Source organism: Xenopus tropicalis, chromosome 3 (assembly GCF_000004195.4).
Source record: "Xenopus tropicalis strain Nigerian chromosome 3, UCB_Xtro_10.0, whole genome shotgun sequence".
Classification (NCBI taxonomy): Eukaryota; Metazoa; Chordata; class Amphibia; order Anura; family Pipidae; genus Xenopus; species Xenopus tropicalis.
The window spans coordinates 62,582,258-62,608,896 of NC_030679.2; the positions used below are offsets into that span (position 1 = coordinate 62,582,258).

Genomic DNA, 26,639 nt, shown 5'->3' on the forward strand with positions numbered 1-26,639 from the left:
CACCATCTGGCTCCACCAAAAGATGAAGTTGCATTTGATGCTTATATTTTGCAGTATTACTGGCTCTTTAAATGGGTAGGTAGTACAGAGCAAGGAACTGGTTTTAGCAGATTACCAGGTATAGGTGACTTTAAACAGCTTACCATGTATTCCTTGTGGTTCTACCCAGTTTACAAATCTGAATTTTGGCCAATGCTAGTTTAGACAATGCTATAATTCAAATCCAGAATTTTACCCGCAAGCAATAAGACAAAACAAAACCTAGGACTGTGAAAAGGTATTATTGGGCTGTATTGCATACATACTTATTTTTTTCCTTCTAGCTATATACCTTGTGTAACCTTCGGTTATGCACCTGGATGCAGGAATGTCTGCCTAATATGTGATGATTAAGTTTACATCGGGTTCTAAATATTTAGGCACTATAATGTAACTGCACAATGAAGCATCTGTTTCTGTTCATTTACTAAGGCTTGTGAAAGACAAGTGTCACCATATCATTTGAACACAAATATAAGTCTTGCGTTTGTTGGTGGATATCAGTTGAGTGTGCTTTCACCAGGGCAGATTAAGTACCTCTGGGTTCAGGCACAATTAGAAGATATTTCAAGCGCACGGGCACTTATACGCAGGCTGACAATGCGCCTCATGGGGCCTTGCCCCTCTGCTTCTGCGCATACTCATTATTTTGAAAGTAAATTAATTTTATGTGGATTTATTTGCATCTATAAAATAAGTCATCATTCTATGAAATTCCTTCCTTATACACATTAAAAATAAAATATTTATACTAAAGAAAGGGAGACTACCAAGGGGAAAAAGGATTAAAATGGTTTTACAAACATACCCTTTTTTCAATCTCTAACAGCGATCGGTCTGCAAATCGTTCTTGTCGCTAGAATTAAAAGAGAGCAGCATAATACTTATTTCATTGCGGAACTACAACAGAGATAAAAATAACAGCAGGGTAGAACTAGGGTGTCTGGGGCCTACCGGGGCTGTCACCCAAGGGCCCCTAACCTAGTCACGCACCCAGTTCCTACTTGCTGTGGGGCCAACATCCCCCCCTAGAATGTGCAGAAGCACATTGCGCAACCCCAAAAAATATTTATTTTTTGTCAAAGAAAACATAATTCTAAGGAACTTTACAATATGAATTTATCAAAAAAAATGTACTGCTTTAAATATTATTTGTAAATGCAGTTGCTATTGCAGCATTCGTTCAACTCCTGGTTATGACTTTTAAATGTTGTTTAATGTTGCAAAGGTCAGTCTCCTCCATCAAGGCAGGTCATTGTTTCAACAGTCCTTTTTTGTTCTCTGCCCTGCCGGCTCAAACACTGCTTAATAGCAGTTACATACACAAATAACTCAAAAATCATTACAAATTTGTAATGAATGTATATTGTAAAGTTGCTTAGAATTTTGTTTTCTTTTATTAAGTAAAAAATAATATTTTGGGTTGACTTGTCCTATAAGGGTCCCCAACAGATATTAAATTGGAGCAGCACAAACATGCAGTGTTTAAATAATCTGTTTACCTGAGTTGCCTTTTCAAGTTGCAGCTTTAGTTCTGTCAGTTCCAGATTGGTATCATGCAACTGGGCTTTTAGTTTTTCATTTTCTGCTATGATTTGTTCATATAACTTGAAAATGAGAAAAAATATTTGCAGATAAGCCAAAATAATGCAATAAAGTTATTAATAATTCAATGTTAGCTACTGAAAATTATCCAGCACCCCCTAACAAATTAGGCCACCACAGTAGGGGTACAGGATCTGTTAACCAGAATGCTTGGAACCTGTGGATTTCCACATAATGGTCTTTTCATGGTATAGAGTACCATTGCATTAAAGGGGATTATAGGCAGATGGGGATGTTCTTCTTAAGACTCTTAATGGTCTTTTTTCAACTCTATGTAACTATACTGTAAGGCTATTAAAAACTTTTTAAAAACAGTTAAAAAAAAGAATAAAACATGGCTACGCTAAATCCACAATTCGGTTTAGAATTCAGCAAAATTGCAGCAATAAAATTAATACTACAATTGGAATCGTTAATATAAAGGTGGCCTTCCCCTTGGTCACCCCACTTGGTAATTGGCAAAAAATTAATTGTGGCATTCACATTAAAGGAAATGCAGGTTTCCTAAAAATATTTGCCAATGACAAAAAGCTAAATTTCACCACAAATCCATACCTGATGGATAATGTTGCATCGCTAAGGTTCACACTTCTTTATACCAACTGAGCTCTTAATGCCAGGTCTGGCTTCTATTTTAAGCAGGTGCTAAAATGGTCACTTTAATTTTAAAATGTTGCATCTTTAGGTTATTATGCATTTAAAGGTGCAAATATACCCACTTTTTGACATGCAGCTGCGCTTACATAAGAAAGGTATTTTATTTTACACACACATACCTACTAAAAAAAAATTGAAAAAAAGCTATGATAACTCATTAGCAATTTCCCAACATCCATTAATCACAATGTAATGGAAGCCTATCCAAACCTTGTTCCATTGTAAAGTGAGAAATTCTGGGACATGAAGGCCCTCTACTTTGCAGAGAATCTATGCACTACCCACTATGGAAAGCAGAGGGACTTCAAGTCCCAAAATCCATGACTTTCCAATGGAAAAAGATAAGGGTGGAGCTGTATTACTGTGTAAGGTTATAGGGGGGTGGGAAACTGGAACCTACCAACAAAGAAAGCCTATTATGGGTTACTTTTACTGGCTACAAACTTTTTGCTTGTGGTTTTAAGAAAATATCTATGGCTTTGTTTTTTTGTTTTTTTTTTAACAAAACAAGTCTTGAGTTGAAATTAAGTCACAGTCTGCATCTGGTTCTTCCAAGCAGAATCAAGAATTAGAACTCCAAGCAGATTCAACACAGATCAACAGTCCATGGAGAATCCTTCTGCATAACAAGGTGCTCCTTATCTTAAAAGATAACAAGCTGCAGTTGAGAGAGGTGCTGCATGTTAACACAGAGGGCTTCTCGGTGGAGTAAGAATTTATTTTGATCATGCTTTTATGAAGAAAGTGGAAGATGAATTTAAATTCAGTTTCAGATTTTGCCCTTTTTTAATGCATGAAATAAAAAATGTATAGTTCATTAAAAGATTATGTATAGCACAAGACTTATTAATTTACCAAAAACAAAAACCCTGACAAAATATAGAAAGTCAAGATAATAAAACTAAAACAGAAGCCTGCACACACTGCTGAACAATGCAATAAGATTGGACGATAAAGCACAACTGTATTCCCACAGACAATTATACCTTTTTATAATCTGTTGAATCTTCTCTGTCTAGCCTACTGAGAAGTCTTCTACTTTCTAAGTAACTAGAAATTCCAGACTGGCCAATAACTGGATCATATCGGTCTGTCGATATTGCAGAAGACAGACCAGTTGTGTACCTGTAAACATAAAGAAATGTAAATGTTCGATTCTACAGGCAAACATAAGAGCATATCATAAAGGTGTGAACAAAAACAGCAAACAATGTATATTTTACCATTGTACCATTACCACAATACATTGTACATAGCCAATACAGTGCGTGCTTACATGCCACAATAACAGATTGAGCTTTTAAACTTGAAATTTACGGCAAAAGCAGACATCGGCATTAGCTTTAACTCTTTATATTGTAAATTAAATACACTGCTTTATAAACCTGCCCTTAAAAGAAAATGGTCCACACAAAAGAAAAGGATCTGACAAAAGAATAAATGCACTAGCTAGGTAAACCTCTTTAGAAAGTACAACAGTTGGGAGTTTTTTTTTTTTTGGTATTAAAAAAAAAAAACAAAGCATACAAATAATTGCCTTAGGCACATCAGTAATACAAATATGCTATACCAGTACTTGCAGTGTCATTTAATTTGGAGAGACACAGATAAAGTTTTTTTCTACAAGATTAGGCAATTTGGTATGTGAAAGTCATTAAATTAGAACCCTATATTCAGAGTTTGGAGTTTTTACCAGTTTGTTCCAATATGACTTTTAAAGGAGAAGGAAAGGTAAAAACTAAGTAAGCTTTATCAGAATGGTCTATGTAAATACAGCCATAAGCACTCACAGAAAAGCTGCTCTCTATCCTCTATCAAATAAAACACAGGATTTCTTGTCTTTTTTGGGAACATGTTCTTCAGTATCAGACTCTTTTAGGGCTCCTTCAGGTTTGGCGCACAAGTCTGCTCAGTTCTCTCCTCTCTACCCCTCCCATAGAAGCTCACTTCCCCCACCCTTAGGAATGTGTGATCTGAGCTTCCAATGGCTATAACTGCAGCAGGAAGCTACCAAGACGAAGCTAAAATGGCAGCTGCTATCAGAGGGAGCTTCTAGGACTGTTTACTCAGGTATAGTAATGCTTTCTGCAGAATAAATAAATATAGAATTCTAGGTGGCACTGATGTGGTAAATCTATTGGCAGTAAAAAGCCAAAATGACTAAAATGAGCTAAAAATAAATCCCATTAAAGAAATTGTTTACATGCAATACAAACATATCTTCAAACCATAGGCTTACCTTGAGAATGAGTCAGTCTAAAAAAGAACAGACACAGAATATAATCAGTTAAATGGAAACAGTAGGTGACATATAGACACTTAAGCTGGCCATACATGCACCAATATTATTGTACAAAATGAGGTTTTGTATCATATTCAGTGCGTGTACTGCAGAGCAACGAGCTGACTGATAAAACAAAATCTTCGGATATCAGTCGTCTCATCGATCGGAAGATTTGAGTAAAATCTGCGTTTAGGGCATGTATTCATTGACAACGGGTAATATGGTACACAAATTTTCCACCATTCCTTACAGCTATTGGCTGCACAATTAATAAAGAGCTAACAATCAAACTCTGACAGTTTCTAGCCATCTTAACATACCCCAGCATTTATGTTAAGCATACTGCCTTAACCAAGGCAGTCAATTTCATACCAGTGCATGCACAAATCTTCTCACTGAATGTTCTTTAGATATTGACCAATGTAGATTTTTTTTCCCCGATTTGAAAAAGTGCCTGTTTTTGCACATTGGACAATGACTCAAATGTTCGATGACGTCACAGTTTAAATTGATTTGTGACACAAGAACACACCCAGGCACAATACAGTTTGTCCACATGAAAAGAAATTATCTAGATAAGTGCATGTAAATCACTGAACTCTTAAGTTTTAGTTACAAACAATTTTTAGGAAGCTGATAGAACATATATTCTATAAACATTATATTTAAAAGATTTTATGTTGCAAAAAGGTGTACATGGGTTTATACTGTCCCTTTAAGCACGCAGATGGATGGTGTGGTATTACAAAGAACAAAGGAGCTCATTATAATAAATGGAACCCCTATCTGAAATTCAGCGTTTCCAACCATGGGAGTTCAAAATGGTAATCGTAGTAATGTACCTCAAAAAAACAAATCCTGTTCCAAAGATCATTTAGGCAATATTAAATTCTCTACACATACCCATATAAAGCGGTTTTATACCTGATTCTCTTTCTTGTTTGTGCCCTCGTCTGTGTCAGACTGATGATCTTGCTCATTTTCATCACTCTGTTATAATAACCAGGGGGGATATAAATTACATTTAAAAGATGTAAAATGCAACAGCAGGTGACAATCACAAACATACATATGATGTTCCCATTGATCTGTGGGTACAAACAATATCAGATGCTCTGACTGAAGAAGTTGGCAGATCTAATCAGAATGCAGCTTACTCATGCCAGACAACAGCCGTTATTAGCATTTAATCAGGAAGCTCCATCTTCCATAGTTAAACTAATCACCTATCAATTTATGAGTATATATGCAGTGATATCTCAGCCATCCTACTTTAAAATAAGGTCAGAGTTATTCTGTTATCTTCCATCTCTACATGAGCAGCTCATAGATAAGACTTCCACATAATTTGAGTTCTGCACTTACATCCTGGGTCCAATATGAAACACCTGTAGACCTTCTCTTTTCTCTAGGTCGCCTCCTTTCTCTGATGGATTTAGGCTGAGATTTATCTTCAGATTCTTTATCCTCTTCTTTCTTTTCTCCATCTATTAAAATTAAATAATCCGAAAAACATGAAATTAAAACATTAAAAGGTGAAATATACAGGGGAACTTTTGATATAAGGGTATGAATGGTATATAATAGATAATTCAGAATTCTATGGAACCTTTCCTTAATATTAGCACAATGCCTTTAAGGACATGTAAACCCCCACAAAAAAAACCCAGAAACAGTGTATTTTAAATGTTTTAACACCTTCCAGTCCGGTTGTTCAAAGGTTAATAATAAGGCTGGGAATTTTGGTAATTTGTTTGTTGGCTACTGGGAATGCTCACTTACAAGCTAAATAAGTGTTTAGATTACTTAACATGCCCCCTCCAGTCTAGCCACCAAGAGATGGCATTGCTGGTTCCCACAGATACTGTGCCCTAGCTGTCTGCTCCTATTTTTTTTTTCTCCTAACCTCCTCCCTGGAGCTTAGCTTCACTATTACAGTGCTCAATCCAAGTAAGTGCTGCCTGTGTAAGCCTGCCTAAAAAAAGTATATTTGCCATATACTTAAGAGAATTTACAGCGGTAGTTAAATCCCACATCATGTAAAAATTCTGTTCAGTTTCTTTGTACATACCCAGCTTGTCTTTCAAAGGATCTTTTGATGAAAGCCTCGACAAATTGGAGTAGGAAGAAGATATACCAGTTAGGCTATTCGGTCGGTTCAATTGACTTGATGTATAAATTGAACTACTGGAAGAGGACAGGGAAATCGTTGATGGAGTAGTAAATGATGGCCTATATCGTTGGATAGTCTGAAGAAGAATAAAATAAAATTAGCTTGTTTCCCCGCAAATTTTTGAGTTTGATAACAAAAGTAAACAAAAATGGCAAAGAAGAAAAAGGGGATAGAACTCTTGGTATATGCCAAAAGTTACCTCTTCTGTACTACGTGCATATCTTTGCCTGAAGTCATCATTTCTATTTTCAAATTCTTTCTTGTCTTCTTGTTTTTCTTTATCCTGTTTCTCTTTCTCTTCATTCTCTTGCTCTCTAGTCGTTGGGCGATTTCTGCCAATCGTTTTTTCTGCCTCTTGCAGGTCAGTTAATGTAACACCCTATAAAATAAATCAACAAGGTAAATATACATAAATCACCTTATCTGTTGTAATGTAACATTTCTCCTAAATAGCATTTCAGAAAGACAGAATGGAGTTCTTTCCAAAAACGAATATGGCTTGAAATGCAATATTTTGTATACTGCATTTTCTGCAACAACCTTAAGGTGCAGTAGTAATGATCCAGGTCTTAACAGTTGTCACAGGAGCTCCTCATCTTGGATTTTGTTAGGAGTGTCAGTGACACTCACATGCCCTGGGCAGTTAAGATAAGCTTAGGAGGCATCACAAATTATCAATCAGAAAATGGAGTGATTATGCCATCAATCTGATGCCACAGAGCTGATTATTAAATTCTTATGCTAATTGCATTTCTTTGCCAGCTGTCACGTAATGAAAACCTAAATAGTGGCCAGCGAATCTGTCCCGTTGCATGCAGCTACTGCATGATTGTTTTTACGCACACACTTTTTTTAACACGACTTCACCTTTTTAGCGGCAAAATTTTGCACAAAAAAAAATCACCAAAAAGTCAGTGGATACTGGGCTTATTGGATGGCGTGTTTTCCTTAGTTAGACTTCTCTTTACTTGAGCATATTGTAGCCATTGCCAAGCAGGTAGGTGAAATTGTTGCTTGAGTGTATCTAATGGGTTCATTGTGCCCCCTTGCCAAACATCTCCCAACAGTAAAAATGGATCTGCACAGGCAGTATTCTAAGTCAGTTAGGTGTTGAGGTTTTTGGCATTATTTAGGACTTGCTTTCACTAAAGGTTCAGGGCTACTTCTGGCAGCTTTCTTTGTGGTCAATGGAAAAGAAAAAATGATTGTAAAGGCCCCCAACAGCTAAGACACAACTAATCAAAATGCCTCATAGGCCTTAACCCTTCAGGGATCCAAAGGGTTCCAAAATCACCAATTGTACAAATAATTGGTATTGTAGGGGGTCAAATGAGCTGTTTTTTTACCAGCAGAAAAATCAAGCTGCAGCACGAGCCTCCTTCAGAATTCCTAGCCCAGTGGGTGGCCACCAAATTGCTTGAAATCACCTCTATTAAATTTCATTAAATTGACTTGACCATGACCATGCCAACGCTCCTAACAAGCCAATAGTAAGCATATTCTGAGCCATTATAGGTAAATTGTACTTAGGAGGTACGGGAAGTAAGTTCAAAGTAGAAGATTTGGTTGCCTGATAAATCTAAATTTATAATACAGGCAAGTAAATGGCAAACATATACAAGTTTCTGCAGCTTGTTATGAGCTAGTTAGAGAAGATGCATACAAAGTAGTGGCAGGATCACTGGATGTATAAATAATGCCATTGTGCTGCCGGCTTAGGGTAGTAGGAAAGGGCAGTTAAGTATGTCAAACTGCCTCAAATCTGGGGAGAGTGTTTTGTTTGAAGACCAGAATAATACAAAAATAAATAATTCAGGATTTTTGAACTGCATTTGTACTCTCATGACACAGTTACCTGTGTAGATCTTCTTGATTGCCTGGCTTGCCTTGACCTAGCCTTTCTTTGGGATTCAGACTCCTCATCACGAACTGGAGTGAGGTATGACCTAGGACCACAAAAAAATAATTAATACTGAACAGTATATCTTCTATATTAATTACAGTAAAACTTTTAGAAATTTTAGTAATCACGAAAAACTAACCCCTAAGAAAGAATATAAGAATTGCTGTATTTTATATACTGAACTTACTGTACCAGCCAAGAGGTTCAACAATAGCACAGGAGGTATTACACATAAAAAATTATGCAGAGAGGTCCAAAGTATGAAAAGCAAACCATTTTTTTTTTATAATTTTGTTTTTGTGGTACAGGTATGGGATGCCTTATCCAGGAACCCATTATCCAGAAGATTTAGAATTACATCAAGGTCCTCATTTGTAGAGCCCATTTTAAGAAAATGATTCTAATGTTTACAAAAATTAAATATTCCCAGTAATAATAAAACAGTATCTTGGACTTGAGGGTAACTAAGCTGCATTAATCCATATGGGAGACAAAACAAATCTATTGGGTTTATTTAATGTACCAAGGAACCTTGTACCTTAATTTGTCCAAAAAAGCACAACAATTTTTGATGTTATATTCTGTCTGAATGTGTGCAGTGTTACTGGCAGTGTGCCCTGTGCTGATTTTTGGCATTGGAAATCATCAAAACTAGTTTAGTAGAGATATCTGATGCTGTGCTCACTTTTTTCTATTATGTATCAGGGATCATTTGCCATTGCCTCAGGGGCATGAACACTAAGGGGCCTCTTGGGGCCATGCACTTACTTGCCACAGCTAGGACAATGGTTTTAGCAGTCTGTGCTCTGTACCTTGCACTTATCATCCCCTAGGTTGCATGCATGAATGAGGCACAAGCTAGAGGGTATCATGCCACCTTGTACCACTCATGAATAAAGCACTGCTAAATGCATGCATTGCTGTATTCATTAGAAAGGACCATTTCTCTTACTGGAGGGGCTGAATAATGTTTAAAAATAAACTTACCACCAATATTTGCACTTTTCCCGTATATGTAGTAAATTAGGCTTGTCATGTAAATTGAGCTAACTACTAATCAAGCTTATTTTAGTACATTTATCATTGTATATGAAATATATATTGTGAATGTGCTATAAATAAGCAGAAAAGGAGATGCGTTACTATTCGGTGCTTCTGAACATGCCCCCATTTCCACTGCTAAATGTCTGGAATAAGAGCCGAAAAAAGGGGATTTTGTATTACTTACCGTAAAATCCCTTTCTCTCTGAAGTCTGTGGGACACAGGGACCATGGGGGTATAGCTTCCACCACTAGGAGGCAGGACACTGTAAGGAAAAAGCTCCTCCCTCTAGTGCTATACCCCTCTGCCTAGGCACCTAAGGCTCAGTTTTGTCTAGCAACGAGAGGTAACTGTAACTCAACGGAAGTAACTATATACAGAATATCTGGAATCAGGAAAACCAGAAGTTCGCTTCCAGGGAGGGAGGCCCTGTGTCCCACAGACTTCAGAGAGAAAGGGATTTTACGGTAAGTAATACAAAATCCCCTTTTCTCTGTTATGTCTGTGGGACACAGGGACCATGGGGACATACCAGAGCTGTCCCCTGTATGATAGGGAGGGAGGAAGCGAGGCTTATTTGTGAGCAACTGCTGCCTGCAATACCTTCCTTCCAAAATGTGCGCTGTCTGCCGCAAATACCTCGAAATTGTAAAATTTGGTGAAGGAGTGGATAGAGGACCAAGTGGCAGCCTTGCACAGCTGCTCTGCAGAGGCACGATTCCTAAATGCCCAGGAAGTACTGACCGCCCTGGTAGAGTGTGCCCTCACTTGGAGGGGAGATGGCTTTCCCTTGGCTAGGTATGCTCTGCGTATGGCCTCTTTTATCCACCTGGAAATTGTGACCTTGGATGCAGGGGAGCCCTTGTGTGGGCCTCTTGGTAGGATGAACAGGGACTGTGTGGTGCGGATGTGATTTGTGCGTTCGAGGTAGAACTTTAGAGCTCTGACTGGGTCTAGGGAGTGAAGTGCTTTCTCCTTGGGGTTCTGTGGTTGTGGGCAGAACGTAGGGAGAGTGATCTCCTGGTTTAGGTGAAACTTGGTTACCACCTTCAGGAGAAAGGTAGGCACCGTGCGGAGGACCGCCCTGTCGTTGTGGAAGGTCAAGAATGGTCGTTGGCATGATAGAGCGCTGAGTTCTGAAACTCGTCTGGCTGATGCGATAGCAACGAGGAATATGGTCTTCCACGTCAGCCACAGCAATGGGATGGTGGCTAGGGGTTCAAATGGGGCTTCCTGTAGTGAACGGAGGACCAAGTTGAGGTCCCAGGAGGGTGTTGGCGCTCTGTAAGGGGGTACTATGTGTGCTACTCCCTGAAGGAACGTACGTACGTCCTGAATTTCTGCTATTTTTGTTTGGAATAGTACCGAAAGTGCGGATATTTGCGATTTAAGGGAGGCAAGGGAGAGACCCTTAGTCATTCCTGATTGCAGGAACTCGAGTAAGGATACCAGGGAAAACTGATCCCATGGTAGGTGCCCTTGATCGCACCACTCCTTGTAGCGTTTCCATATCCTATGGTAGCTTTTTGCGGAAACCGTTTTCCGTGCCGCGATCATGGTGTGGATAACGTTTGGTGAGAAACCCTTACGGAGAAGGATTAGGGATTCAGTAGCCACGCCGCCAAATGTAGTACTCCCGGGTTGGGGTGCAGGATAGGGCCCTGCGAGAGCAGGTCCGGTGTTAGTGGTAGTGGCCAAGTGTTCCCTTTGCTCAGGCTGACTAAGTCCGAGAACCAAGCCCGTCTGGGCCAGTGCGGAGCTATGAGTATCGCTGTGCAGTGTTCCCTTTTGATCTTTTTGATGACCCTGGGTAGTAGAGGGAAGGGTGGGAACACGTAGGAGAGGGGGAAGTCCCAGGGGGTTGTCATGGCGTCCGCTGCTATGGCTAGTGGGTCCCTGCATCGTGCCATGAAGGTGTCCGCTTTGCGGTTGTGCCGTGAGGCCATGAGGTCTACGTTTGGTTGACCCCACCTTTGTGTAATGCTCTGAAAGACTTGGTGTTTCAAGGACCACTCTCCCGGGTCGACAGTTTGTCGACTGAGATAGTCGGCCTGCCAGTTTTCTAGACCCGGGATGTATATTGAGGACAGGGTGACGCTGTGGGCTTCTGCCCAGGACAGTATTAGGCCTACCTCCTTTAGTGCCGCGCGGCTCTTGGTGCCCCCCTGGTGATTCAGGTACGCTACCGTGGTAGCGTTGTCGGATTGCACCCTGATCGCCTGTCCGCGGAGCTGGTTCTGCCAGTGTTGGAGTGCCAGGCTGTCCGCCCTGATTTCCAAGATGTTTATTGGGAGCTGTGTCTCCGCAGGAGACCAAAGGCCTTGTGCTGTTTGTGTCTGGAGGACTGCCCCCCATCCTTGGAGACTGGCATCCGTCGTCAAGATAGTCCAGTGGGGGTCGGTCAGGGACTTGCCTGTCGATAAATGTGTATAGTTGAGCCACCAGTGGAGGGACGCTTTGGTTCTGGGGCGTAGGACAATTGGCTGCGTTAGGGATTTGCACGTCCATTGGTCCAGGATATTCCATTGAAGTTCTCTGAGGTGGAATTGAGAGAATGGGACTGCCTCTATGGAGGCGACCATTGACCCCAGGGTCCTCATGGCAAATCTGACAGAAGGCTGAGGCGACTGGGCTGATCTTTTCTGGTGGGAGAAATACACGTTGGATTCTCGTGTCGAAGGTCATTCCCAAGAATGTGATTCTCTGAGTAGGAGAAAGGGTGGACTTTGAATAGTTTATGGTCCAGCCTAGGTCCGAGAGAGTTCTTAGTACTGTGTCTAGGCTGGATTGCGCCACTGCGCGAGAAGGGGCCTTGATGAGAATGTCGTCCAGGTATGGCGTGACGAATAGAGCCTGTTGCCGCAGGTCTGCCGTGACTGCTGCCATAACTTTTGTAAAGATGCGTGGGGCTGTGGTCAGGCCAAAGGGAAGGGCCTGGAATTGACAGTGTTGATTTTTGAAGGCAAACCGCAAGAATCTCTGATGCGGTTGGAAAATGGGAATGTGTAAGTATGCATCCTTGATGTCTACGGCTGTCATGTACTCGTATGGATTCATGGCTGCTATAACCGACCGTAGTGACTCCATCTTGAAGCGAGTGAATCTGATGAAAGGTTGGAGTAAAATCCCCGAAACCTTGATGACCCGTTCGGCAAGCATGTGTTGTACCAGATCCAGGAAGGCGAGTTGTTTGGAGTACTCCTGGGGGACTCTGGACATAAAGAAACGCGGTGGGGGAGTGGTTTCGAACTCTAGGTGGTAGCCTGAGGACACGATTTCTCGTATCCAAGGGTCTGGAGTAAGATGGAACCAAGCCTCCCTGAACAGGCGTAGTCGACCGCCCACTGGGGATGGGGTGGATGACTGAAGAGGATAGTCATGTGGAAGTAGGTTTGTCCGATGACTTGGTTTGGGAGCGGCGGTTTTGCCAATTAGACTTGAAGCGGTTCTGAGTGCGGTATTTTGCCCGAGTTTTGCGAGGAGAAATCTCTGCCGGAAGTGGAGGCCTTGGATGTCTTGGAGGGACGAAAGGAACGGCCTCTGCGGAAGGGGGCGCGCGACCGTGGTTGTGGGAGCAATGTGCTTTTCCCCCCTGTGGCCTGACTTATGATTTTGTCAAGTTCGGGGCCAAAGAGAAGCTTCCCTTTAAAGGGAAGGGTTGTTAGTGACTTTTTTGATGACAGGTCTGCGGACCAGAGTTTGAGCCAGAGTGTGCGGCGAGCGGCTACCGAAAGAGCTGATGTTCGGCTAATTACCTGGGTTGCGTCGAGTGACGCCTCGCATATATAGTCATTGTCCTCCTTAATCTGTGAGGCTAAGTTAAGGAGGTCTTGTCTGTGCATACCGGAGCTGATCCCTTCCAGGAGGGATGCCGACCATGATTGGACAGCTCTGCTTACCCAGGCTGATGCTAAGACTGGTCGGAGGGACTCTCCTGACGCGGTAAAAATGGACCTAATATAGTAATAATAGTACCCTTAGTGCGCCCAGTACTTAGCCCAACAATAACCTAAGCGCTTCTCTTAAGCGCTTCCCTCTATAGTGCAGCAGGTGCTGCTATTACCAGCTCCTGCCTCCCAGTAGTGCAGCGTGATCGTCTGACCCGGAGCGTATGCGGTGCTCTCTTCCCCGTGTCCTCTCTCTCTGGCGCGCGATAGCGGGATGTGCGCCTTGTTAGATACACAACTTGGCGCGAAGTGAGAGAGAGGAAGCGGAAGTGCGGGTCTCGGTAGCCGGTCCCGCCCCCTTGTGTGCGCGCGCGTCTTTGGCGCTAGTGAAATGGCGCTTGTAATCGGTCAGTGGGGGAGAGGCAGGGCGCATGAAGGGTTAGGGCTTCAGATGCCACTCACCAATGTCTGCGCTGGGTATCTCTGCAGTAAGCAGACGGGCAGCGTGCGTGTGCTGGGCAGCCAGCCCCCCCCCCGTTCCATAGTGAGGCGCGGGTGTTTGGCTGTGTGGCTGGCTCCTAAGAGACTTATTAGCCCCTGCACCGCAATCCCACGTCGGTGGAAGCCACATAAGAGGCACTCCGTGTAGGAGAGCTCTGGGTCGACCCCTGGTGCCAGTGTAATGCTGGCTGTAGTAATCAATCAATGTGTGATAGTGATGAGATCCTGTCTCCTTGAGGACACTGAAAAAACTGAGCCTTAGGTGCCTAGGCAGAGGGGTATAGCACTAGAGGGAGGAGCTTTTTCCTTACAGTGTCCTGCCTCCTAGTGGTGGAAGCTATACCCCCATGGTCCCTGTGTCCCACAGACATAACAGAGAAATAATAATTGTAGCCTAACTCTAATGATCCTTTAATACTTGCTATGGGATTCGTTATCAAGAAAGCTCCAAACTGCGGGAAGACATCTCCTATAGACTCCACTTTAAATAAGTCAAGTTTTGAAAAGTATTTACTCTGTAATAGTTAAACAGTACCTTGTAGAATTAATCCAATTTGGAGGCAAAACAATCCTGTTGGGTTCATTCATTAATTCATTAATTTTCAGTGAAAATCCAAATTACAAAAAGACCTCATCTGGAAAAACCCAGGTCCCAAGCACTCTGGATAACATGTTCCATACTTATACTTTAATTGTGATATGGCATCTAGTCAGTTATGTGATACTATGAATGTGGCTGATACTTTTAAGGTTCTGATATCAAGTACTTGCTGACCAGACTAGTGCAATTGTCTAAAAAATCTCTATGCAATGCACAGCATACAGAGGACAGAGCAATGAACATAACCACAGAATATTTATGTTACCGGTATGTAAGGAAGCACTATTTTATTAAAATAGTAACTTATCAAATAATCTACAAACCTTCGTCTTTCTCTGACTTCTGCTGAGGAAGGGACAGTACCAGTAGAGGTTGTGGTCATTGTTGTAGAAGTAGAAGTGGTATTTAAAATGGTTGGTGCAACAGGGATGGTGACTGCAGTAGAGACAGTGTCCTTATCCTTCTCAGAACTATCATCTGCCCAAAAACGATTTGAGGTACTGAAGCATCATAGGAAGAAACACAGAAAAATAAGAAAACCAATAGATAATTTTTCCTAAATAACAACTCGTTTTCAAGCAAATTATCATCCAATGTAGCAATTTACTGTTAAAGTAAAAACATACCACCACAGGTAAAATATGAAATAAGGATAGAAGCAAAAACGGGTTTAAAAACTCCTTTTCTCTCTTCATCAAAGGGGGGACACAGGCACTGGAGGGTTAATACTGCCTTCTGGGAGGATAGGACACTAAAAGAACCAAAGGTGTTGGCAAGTCCTACCAGGGGGCAGGCCTAGCTAGCCCCCCAGGCTACCCCCCCCCCCCCCCCCTTCCGGGAGGCTGCCACTACCCAGAATGTAACCAAGTAAAAACGAACTATGAAGCAACTGGACAACACTTGTCCAAACTGAGCCCCACTGGGCTAAGTATAGCTTTCTTCCCTGAAGGGCAGAGAAGTAGAATTTCCCCTTACAATGGAAGGGGGCAAATGTGGATTCCGTCAAGATGATCTAAGACTGCTGCTCCGAGCAGGTCTTCAGCAGAGAAGGCTTCCTCGCCCGACCAGGCTTGAGTGACCAAAAGGGAGGACATGCCTGTGAACCCCTTTTGATAGAGAGAAAAGGATTTTACAGGTAAGACAAAAATCCCTCTCTCATTCATCTCAGGGGGACACAGGCACTGGAGGGACGTCCAAAAGCAGTCCCAAAATAAAATTAGGGTGGAAATACTTCAAGCCTGAGCAATTCGATAGGCCTTAGAGATTGTACCTCTGATCCACCTGGCAAGGGTGGTCTTGGAGGCTTTGAGCCCTTTGTGGGGGCCTGTTGGGATGACAAAGAGGACTTCCGACCTCTGGAAGGATTGGGACCTGTGAACGTAGTATAAATGGAGGGCTGTTTCCTTGGGATTCTTAGGCTGAGGACAAAAGGAAGGAATCGCAATGTCCTGGTTCAAATGAAATGACAAGACCAAATTCAACAGAAAATAGGGCAGTGGGCGCAGGACAGCTTTGTCCTAGTGGAAGACCAGGTAGGGGGAACAGTAGGTGAGGGCTGCCAGATCAGAGACCAGTCTGGCTGAAGTGATCGCTAGGAGGACACCGGTCTTCCAGGTGAAGAGCATGTCTAAAAGCCTCTGCCAGGGGCTCGAAGGGGGGGTCCCTGGAGGGCAGAGAGCACCAAGTTGAGGTCCCAGCTAGGGGCGGGAGGAAGAATGGGGTTAGCAACCCCTTGAAGAAACTTCCTAACGTGAGGATCCTGTGAAATCTGGCATTGAAACAGCAAAGAGAGGGCAGAGATCTGGGTCTTAAGGGAGGCCAGTCAGAGGCCCTTGTCCAGACCCTGCTGAAGGAATGCAAGGATGCGTGCAGTCTTAAAGTGATGAGGAGAAAAGGAACATGTCAGACATCAGCCAGGCCGTCAAACAGAACAGTTGAGTATTTGGGTGGAACACCAGTCCATGGCCATGGTTAGGACGGTCCAGTTGAGGATTGCTAAGGGCTTGCCTTTTGCTAGGTGGGTAGGGTGCATCCACCAAGAGAGGGAGGATCTCGTCTGGAGAGGGAGATGGATCTGGGAGTCCAGGGAGGTGTTCTCTGATCCCATTGAGACAGAATGGCCCACTGAAGAGGGCAAATGTGCAGCTGAGCAAACAGGACTGAGTCTATGGTGGAGACAATAGAGCCCAGAAATTGCATGCAAGACCCGATGGCGGAGTGTGGGTGGGAGGCTAGGGGCCGATGGAGCACCAGGAGCGTCTAGACCTTGTCCAGGAAAAGAAAGGTGTGGCAGAGAATGGTGTCAAAGATGGTCCCTAGAATGGTCATCCTCTAAGCAGGTGCCAGGGCTGACTTTAAAGTTGATAATCCAGCCATCTTGAGAACAATGGAAGGCTAGAATTGAAGCTAGGACTGGCAGAGGTGGGGCAAATCTTCAAGGGTTCCTCCGACAAAGGCCTTTCAGAACTCACACTCTTCTCCTCCTGCTGACATTGGTGGTGTGATCAAACCACCAATGTCAGCAGGAGGAGAAGAGTCCGAGTCCTGAAAGGCCTTCGTCGGAGGAACCCTTGAAGATTTGCCCCACCTCTGCCAGTTCCGACTCCTCATCGGAGTCCGGAATATTAGGCATGCTACCAGCTTTGCATTTGCAAGGTACCCCTGGAGGACTAATCTGGTTGGTAAGCTGAGAAATAAGCTTGTCTAAGGATTCAGGCAGTCTAGACAGACCCTGTAGGCAGGAGATGCAATGGGCAAGGTTGCAGGCACAGGGGGACTCTGGTATGGAAGCTGAGGCACCTGGGGTGACTATGGAGACATAAGCAGCCTGTGAAGGCGGGTGCAAGCAGGAGGTGCAGAGAGGCTCATTGTGGTGTAGAGCAAGTATAGTGCAGCAATGGTGCAGACTAAAAAGGAGACCTGGGAAGTGGAGGAGGTCTTGGCAGCCACATGAGCAGAGCGCAGTTTAGGGCCCTCCCTGGGGAGTCCTGGGGGAGGTGTCTCAGGAGAATGGTCTTGTCTAAGCAGGAGATCTGTGCATCCAGCCGAAAGGCAGGGTAGAAATGCACGACAGAAGGTGCTTCCACGACACCAAGTGCAGGCACAGTGAACGTCAGACGTTGCACACCTGAATTCACAGTGTGCGCCCTGCGAGAACTGGAGTGTGCGTGTCTGTGGGCAGTAGGCTGCCGCGCTGGCCTACCAGGGACAGAGCCATGCCTCCTGCCCAGATCTGTCTGTAGAGCATAGGGAGCTGAACCGAAGTTCCTGTCCCTGCGTGTGCTCTGAAGTCTGGCTGAATCTGAACCGGAGTTCCTTTCAGCCCCTGTAAGGGAAAGAGATAAAATGAAAGTAAAATAAAAGTAAAAAGAAAGTTTAAGGTAGAAAATAGAGCTCCATGAGGGAAGCTTTGTCCTCCTCCCATGAGGACACTTAAAGAAACTGGGTAGTGGCAGCCTCCTGGAGGGGATGTAGTTTAGGGGACTACCTAGGCTGGCCCATGGGAGGACTGCCAACAATTTTAATTCTTTTAGTGTCCTATCCTCCCAGAAGACAGTGTTAACCCTTCAGTGCCTGTGTCCCCCAGAGATGAATGAGAACAATGAATGAGAAACTGTGACTATGGTTATATGGAAAGGTAGATTACCTACCTGCTAGGTAAGCCTGAAGAAGAGCTCACTGTAGATCTGCCACTATTAATAGTGCTAGAGTAACTTCGGGCAAGTCCACTAGAGGTAACAGTTGCTGTAGACCCTGGAGGTATACTTGAAACAAGATCATCTTGTCGCCGACCAAATGAGGAGCTGAGAATCAACATGATCAAAATGTTAGAATGAAATACATACTTGAGAGTTTGGGATTGTAAACGCATCTGTTGTAAATGTTGGTTGAGGAGATGGAATGAGCTTACCCTAACTTTAATAAGCTGCAGACTACTATTGATGACAAGGCACACTCGCCAAAAAATAAAAACAAGTTTTTTATTATTTATTTTTATGATAAGAGTTGAATTACTACTACTTTACATTTTGACCTCCTAGCTTAGTATGGCATGCACTTACAGTTTTTAACTGTCTCTGTGCTTTGCTGACTGAACACTAAAAGCAACAGATACACAGCAAAGAAAATGCATCATATGTCAGGAGCCTTAAAGGAAAAGTAACACTAAAAATTTTTAAGTAAAACATCTATTCTACCCTGCCCCAATAATTGCCCTATCCTAAAAACCATTTATTATTTTGAATGCTATAGTACAAAATACCTGTTAAAAGTTGGCTTCCGGTCATTTGAAGAAAGGCGATATAGCGATGCAGGGGAAGCGTCCACTATGTGGCGATCGACTGATCGAGCCTAGCCTGACTCCTTCCTATACAGAAGGCAGGCTAGGCTCGATCAATCGATCGCCACATAGTGGACGCTTCCCCTGATACTTCCTCTGCATCGCCGTATCGCCTTTCTTCAAATGACCGGAAGCCAACTTTTAACAGGTATTTTGTACTACAGCATTCAAAATAATAAATGGTTTGTAGGATAGGGCAATTATTGGGGCAGGGTAGAATAGATTTTTTTTACTTAAAAATTTTTAGTGTTACTTTTCCTTTAAGCTGGCCTTACACCTAAACATCAACAATGGTCGCCAATGCAGCCCTTGTCCAGACGGGAAAAATCAAATAGGTCCAACTGATAGCTAGATGAAAATTGGCACAGTTATCATCAGCACCTATTATCGACCCATGAATGGCCACCTTTAGGTCTGTGTAAACAATACTACTTGCAGATACTCAGATTTAAAATATAGGGTAGCCTGAGCACTGGCACTGTATGCCATTAGGTTTAAGATCAGATTAAAATCAGTAAACTAAAGTCACACATAAAAATAAAAATGCAATTCTTTATCAAAATCAATTTTACATGTGTGATTGTTGAAGTTTTAATTATTACTACTATTTTTCACACAGATATTTTATTCTGCTTCGATAAGGCAACATGCCCTTTTCAAGCTATTATTCTGTTCTACAAAAAGTATTAAAAAAGGGATGCACCAAATCCATAGTTTTTGGATTCAGACAACCACTGAAAGATCCACAGAAAAATTTGTACTTGAAATGCCTATTTTAAATCCCAGTCTGGGCCAGATAGACAGACAGACAGCAACAGAGGCAAACAAACATTTCTGTGTGTACCTTCTCTGATAACTAGTGTTTAGTAGTTCATTAACAGAAGTATTTTTCTTGAAGTCCTCATCCCATTTTCTTCTTGTATAAGAGCTACTGCCACGTAAAAAGCCCAAAGATGAGTCTCTAAAACAAAAACATTTTTAATTTTAAAATGCTGCAATGAAAATCCCACACAAGTCCTTTATATTTTAGGTGACATTTTGCATTAGTTTAATAATCAAAAGGCATTAAATGACTTTTGTTATTTCAACTAATGAAAACTGATTGCTATGTATTACTGGATGGTTCAACAGAATAACTGTTAGCAAATGAGGGTCACATTTCTTAAAATACTGCAGAACAGTGATCCCAGTAAAGCACTCCTTTTATATCTGTATAGTATGCAAAATATAAGACCACCACACATACTTTCAAATGTATATCAGTTTTAATTTAAAAAGACAGACACATTTGGAGATGGTAAATACTAAAAGGTTCTACCTATTTAGGTGGGATAATAAAGACTCACAGACTCGAATGGTCAGGCTTACCAGAAATGTTGTATTTTACAACAAGGGGGTACATTATTCCCTGTAAGTGAAGTTCTGCAGACTTCCACCTCGGCAGACATGGTTATATGCTTTAGCATGCATTTGTATGGTTTTGATGTTTTAGCCAAAGAGAGCAAAAACAAGGCCTAAAGTTCCCCATACACGGTAAGATCCACTCGCTTGGCGAGATCGCCAAGTGAGCGGATCTTCTCCCGATATCCCCACCTACGGGTGGGCGATATCGGGGAGCTTGAAGTTAAAAAAAATAAATAAATAAATAATCCGATCGTTTGGCCCTGGGGCCAAACGACCGCATTATGTAGGTGGCAATGGGGCAGTCGGTTCGGGGACCGCATCAACGAGCCGATGCGGCCCACGATCCGACTGAATCTTTTAACCTGCCCGATCGATATCTGGCCAATTTCAGGCCAGATATCGGTCGGCCAGCCCGCTCGTTTCTGCCCCTACACGGGCAGATAAGCTGCCGAGCTGCCTTAAGTGTCTTTGTTGGTGTCAGCATCACTTTTATTCAGCTACAGTGTTTGCTTGTTATACCTGCTACTGTCTCAGTTAAGTTTGCATTTTATCTAGGCCACTTGCCTAAGAGCAAAGACAGACAAGGCAATTAGTAGCTGTGGCTTTTTAAAGATTTCCAAGCTACAACTGGGCATGATTGGTTGCCGCATTTCATGTGTTAACCTATGGCAGCTAAATAACCACAATTAGTTGCAGCAACAGAGTTTTTAGAAGTTGCAGTGACTAATCGCCCTAAACCTTCTTGATAGCCTCCCACAGTGCCCATGTAGTGTTACAACTCTCTTAAAAAAAGGGCTAGCCCAACAGAATTTAATAGTGTGTGGAAAGCTGCAGGATATTAAAACGGACTTAGAAACGGACAGGGGATATAATCTTACATACTTCAATGTATGGCCAGCAGTTAATGGTTCTTCATTGACAATATCAACAGAAAACTCCACTAGGTCTGCTCAAAATCTGTGCTTGGGATTTTGGCAAAGTCTTTTTCAGCAGGATTCGGCCAGATCCAAGCACCTGGCTGAACTGAGTATGAAAATCATGTGACTTTTGGTTACATAAACACCAAAGTAAAAAAATACCTGTACTAATGTCCTATTAGATTGATAGGCAAAATACCTAAATGAATTTAAAATGTTCCCAATAGTTTTAACTTTTCAACCAACCTAATCATATCTGAAAAATATAATTTTATACAAAATGGGAGGGGGGTTACCTATTTTCTTTTTCTTCAATATCTGAAGTACTTGCAAGACGCCTTGGAATGGTTGGAGCAACATATGCAAGTCTGGCTCCTCTACCATCTTTTTCCTGGATACAAGGGGGAAAAAAGTGGAAATGCCACAATTTCCATTATTGAGATGCTGTTAAACAATATTAGCAGAAAGGTTACATGTGATAGGAACTAATCTTATATGGTTGATTTACCGTGATACAGAAAGCACTTTTTTTTTTTTTTATAAATGGAAACCACCTGCCTGTGCTCATTTATTTGAATGGAACAGAATGGTATTTAGGCACATCTCAGTTGATGGAGAACTGTTATATGTGCAAAAAAAACATGAATATGTGTGGGATGGAGTAACATCATGGGGGTTTTGCTTACAGCTGGTATGGGTATGGTTCCTTCTTAGATCTATGAAGAAACTATATAAACATGGCCCCAAAATAGTATGTGTTTGCTAAAATGTTTAGAAAATAAGCACTTTAAAATACTTTTAAAAGCCTCCTTCCAAAATGCATTCTATTTTATTCTGTGGAGGTTAGAAATAATTACAAAATGTTCTCTTCAAAGGTAGTCTTAGACTTTAATGTATGTTGGTCTTGAAAGTTAGTCCCAGCTATCCAAATTGCTCCAGCTTGGGGCTAGTTGAATGCTATGTTTAAACTCGGTTATATGGATATTACCTTTTCTTTGTTGTCTAGGGTGGAGGAAAGTCTTGGGCTTGAAGCGGAGCGCATAACACCAGTGAAATCTCTCTCTTTTTGTGCCTCTTTTGAAGCTGTAATTTCAGATAATGCACCATAGCTTCCAGTCTTACGAAGACCTAGTCTCCAGGAGGCCGGAGATTCATCTTTTCTGTCTTCTTCTTTTGGAGAAGTTTTGCCTGGTGGAGTTGGAAACTGCAAAAAGATTTAAAAAAAAAAAAAAATGTTTTAGTAATTTATGTGAAAGTTTTTTCACACATATCCAGAACCAAACAGAATCAAATGATAATCATTTATCTCAATTAGCTTAGCACCCTTTAAGTATAGTAGAATTTACAACACATGCTCCAAGAGTAAAACTTCATGGGGTTATCCTAAAGTTGTAGAAAACAATCAGCACACAGAAAAATTGTTAATATTATAAAAATATGCAAAGGTTTATAATCAGTCAGTGTTAGAAAAACTCCCCAAAATATGAAATCTGCACCACTGGAATATAAATTTTAAAAATAAATAAAAACGTGCGTTGTGAATTTACATTCTGAAATCACAAGTGTGCACACCATTTTCTCACCAGAGACTTGTCACCTTTACTTGGTACAAGTACAATGCCAGTTTTGCGCAAGCCCTGTCTCCATGATGTAGGATGCATGGTTTCCACCACTGGCATAAAAGGTGCAATGAATTCATACTGAACCCAAGCAGAATAAGACAAAATAAAACAGAAAAATGAGAAACGCACATGTTCAACAAGTTCCATTAGTTAATATATGCTGCCACCAAAAAATGGACCACCACATAGAATCATATATATAACCTACTTTTGTAAGCATTTCTACAGCCTTTCAACACAATGCTTGTACACTGCTCGCACATTTAACGTCACATGCTACGTCTTAGCTAACAAAGGAGAGGCAGGCTCTGCCCCCTTGCATTTCATTTTTGTGAGCACTGACTGAGTTTGCATGCACTAATGATATGTGGGTTAGGAAAAACTGAACCCATACACACAAGACTCTGACCTGCAAAACCTTAACCCGCACCCAACTGACAAAATGTTGCCACTGTAGGAGCAGCACCCACATCTGTCCAATTAATACACCACTTCCGCACGCAGCTCTGATTCCAAGACAGAAAATCTTCAGGAGCAGAGAAGGAGTGTACTTCCCCACTTTGACCCGCACCCAACCCGAATCCGCAATGGTCACCCAAATTTCAAGCCAAACGTGCCCAACCCGCGGGTAAATTTGTTGGCTGCAGGTCAACCAACTAATTACCAACGTGAACACATTTGGGGAGAAAGGAAGTCAAAGCTGTAGTTTCCCTGCAGCAGAAAACACAGTGTGCAAATTAGCCCAAGACTTGAAAAATTTGCAAGCAACAAAAACTCAGAATTTAAGGAGTACAATCCAGGCAAAGATTTACTAAAACAAAACTAATTTGATTACATAAACATAAATCAGTTTGTTAAAACTGTGTGCTAAAGGCAGAAAAGCAAACAAGAAAACAGTCTAAGCTCTGTAAACAAAATTGAGAAATCATACTTCTACAAATTTATGTCATGCACTTCAAACCATGGCAATGAATCTTTAGTAACTGTATATTTGATATCAATTTCTTATTTTCAGAAAGAAAAATAAGTATATAAGTAAACAAATAATAAGCCTTGGTTAACTGGTGGGTCAATTACACAGGACAGCCTGAGGAACTAGTAAATCTTCTATAGAAGGGTAGGGTGTGTAATGCATCACCCAATATTAGGTGTAAAATATATAGAATACATCATCTGTTCAGGGCATGTATAAAGATATTATACAAATACAGGTATGGGACCTGTTATCCAAAAAGCTTGGGGCCTGGGGTTTTCCAGATAAGGGATCTTTCTTTCCATAATTTTTTAAGTCTAACAAAAAAAAACAAAACGTTAAAACGTTAAATAAACCCAGTAAGATTGTTTAGCCTCCAATAAAGATTAATTATATCTTAGTTGGGATCAGTACAAGGCACTGTTCATTTGAATTTAATTAAAACCTAAGAGAAGGCCTTCCCATTACTCAGCTTTCTGGATATTGGATTTCCGGATAACGGATACCAGGTTATAAAATTAAACTAGTTTTTGAATATATGTATCACCACATTTATTTCCATTACCTTTTTGACTGGTGATGTAGGTGTGACTTGCCCAGAATGCACTGTAGATGACACTGCAGTAACACTTGCCTGTGGTATACTGTTACTGTTTATGCTGTTCACAGATGACAAAGATTTCGTTTTGTCTGCAGGTTTAAATATCAAGTTAAGTTTAGAGACTTAAAATAAACATGAAAAATAATTTTATGTTATGAATTTAATTTGAATTATTGCAAGGATTACTTATATAAAAAAAAAAAACAGCACAGGAATCACTCAATGAATCCGACAAGGCTAAACTACTACACTGCAAAAAACAAATGCCTTTCTAAAAATGGCCATACACCGTAACATTTGCTTGTTTGGGGAGGTTGCAAAAAAATAAAACGCACATTTTGAAGCCAATGGTACATCAGGCTGTTACTTAACCTGCACAGAACTGGAGATGGAGAAAAACGCGATCCAAGCAGATCCACTCCCACTCCCACCCCGTTCTTTGCTGTAAAAATCACTGAGGAACATGCACGGGGCAGGTTCGATAGCAAATGTGAAAGATTCACTTTCTTGCTGGAATCCCCTCCATATGCCTGACATCCAAGTGGATCCACTTGGGTTTTGCTTTGTGTTTCTATGTAGGTGGAGAAACAGCCTGTTGCCCGATTAGCTTTAAAATAAGATATACTCATAATCTATGTAAGTCAAGAATATTAGGAGATATATAATTCTGTAATTATTATAATCAGGTATGGGGTTCATGACAGCACCTGTTACCATTTCAAGATAGTTTCAGACTGAGTACATCAAATAGGCCAGGGTTTCTATCATATGTTACTGCTATTCTAAAATTACAACAATCTCTTTAAGAAGTTACCGTATATACTCGAGTATAAGCGGAGTTTTCCGGCACTGAAAATGTGCTAAAAAAGGAATCCTCGGCTTATACTCGTCGTGCGCGCGGGGGAAGGGGGGGGTGGATTTGCGCGCGGTAATACATAGAGATAAGAAAATAAGTTTTGATAATTGGAATTTCTTATGCTATCAGTTTTGCTTTTCGATGTGTACAAAAAGAGTCAACTGGCAATTCGTAGTGGAGTCATGTAAATACACAAATAAGAAGTGTAAGATGCCTGTTTCTTTGTGTATGGTTCTCTATAATTTAACATGTATATATCTTTGAGAGCTTTAATACACTGTAGAACTCTCAGTATCATTCCTGTTACTTACACACTTTTTGTGAGTGTCCTTTTATTAAATCATTTGATTATTGAAACTTAGCAGTAGCGGCTGCATTTCCCACCCTAGGCTTATACTCAAGTCAATAAGATTTTCCAGTTTTCTTAGGTAAAATTAGGTACCACGGCTTATATTCGGATCGGCTTATACCATAGTATATACGGTAAATTATAAATGGTATGAAAGGTTACAGGTGGGACTATAGAAACAAAGTAACAGAAATCAACTCTCGTTCAGCTGAAACTCCAGTTCCCACAATGCCAAGCACACTTCTGTTATACTCCTTTTTACAAGGCTGAAATGGTATGAGTAGTTAGGAAGAGTGGTCATGTTTGAAAACGAACAATCTGCTGCCTTGTGTTACAGTGTTTCAACAATCTGAGCCCCCAGGGCAGAGAATAGAAAAAGACAGGCAAACACTGCTTTTAATAGCAGTAATATATACAAATAACTCAAAAATCATTACAAATGTGTAATAAATGTATATTGCAAAGCTGCTTAGAATTTTGTTTTCTTATATTAGGCAAAAAATTATATTTTGTGTTGCCTTGTCATTTTAACACTTTTTAAAGCAATGGCACAAAGCAATAAATGCTGCTGACAATAAATCTGCGCTACCACAGGCAACATGTCTCCCGAAATGCCTTCCTATAGCCAAACATTTAGATTGAAGCAAGTTATACATATTACTTGCCGTGATCCAGCTTAATTGTGGGAAAATACTTAAGATGATCAATCCCCACGATTAAACTGGGGCGCTGCAAGTAATATGTTTAACTTACTGTGATCTAAATGTATGGCAAAAGGAAAGGATTTTAGGGAATTTCTCATGTGTAGTAGTGCAGATGTACTGTGGTTGACAAAATCTTACTGCATGACATTGCCCTTGTACACCAACAGAGATTGATCATGCTC

The 26,639-nt window shown here is 41.4% G+C and overlaps 1 protein-coding gene across 2 annotated transcripts in view; it reads right to left on the reverse strand.

Moving 5' to 3' along the window:
* ppp1r12a (protein phosphatase 1 regulatory subunit 12A) overlaps positions 1-26,639 on the reverse strand; it is an 81,411-nt gene that overhangs the window by 6,914 nt on the left and 47,858 nt on the right. Inside the window, exons 9-24 of one of the 2 annotated variants that reach the window (XM_031898949.1) lie at positions 24,513-24,637; positions 22,936-23,052; positions 22,341-22,556; positions 21,649-21,743; positions 19,876-19,992; positions 18,343-18,495; positions 15,016-15,192; positions 8,614-8,704; positions 6,958-7,137; positions 6,657-6,834; positions 5,951-6,072; positions 5,510-5,575; positions 4,541-4,557; positions 3,288-3,426; positions 1,542-1,646; positions 848-895 (exon numbers count right to left, since the gene is read on the reverse strand). In XM_031898949.1, coding sequence (XP_031754809.1) covers positions 848-895; positions 1,542-1,646; positions 3,288-3,426; positions 4,541-4,557; positions 5,510-5,575; positions 5,951-6,072; positions 6,657-6,834; positions 6,958-7,137; positions 8,614-8,704; positions 15,016-15,192; positions 18,343-18,495; positions 19,876-19,992; positions 21,649-21,743; positions 22,341-22,556; positions 22,936-23,052; positions 24,513-24,637 — 1,946 coding nt within the window. The remainder of the gene's footprint in view (positions 1-847; positions 896-1,541; positions 1,647-3,287; positions 3,427-4,540; positions 4,558-5,509; positions 5,576-5,950; positions 6,073-6,656; positions 6,835-6,957; positions 7,138-8,613; positions 8,705-15,015; positions 15,193-18,342; positions 18,496-19,875; positions 19,993-21,648; positions 21,744-22,340; positions 22,557-22,935; positions 23,053-24,512; positions 24,638-26,639) is intronic. The other variant, XM_031898950.1, reaches the window with a different exon arrangement.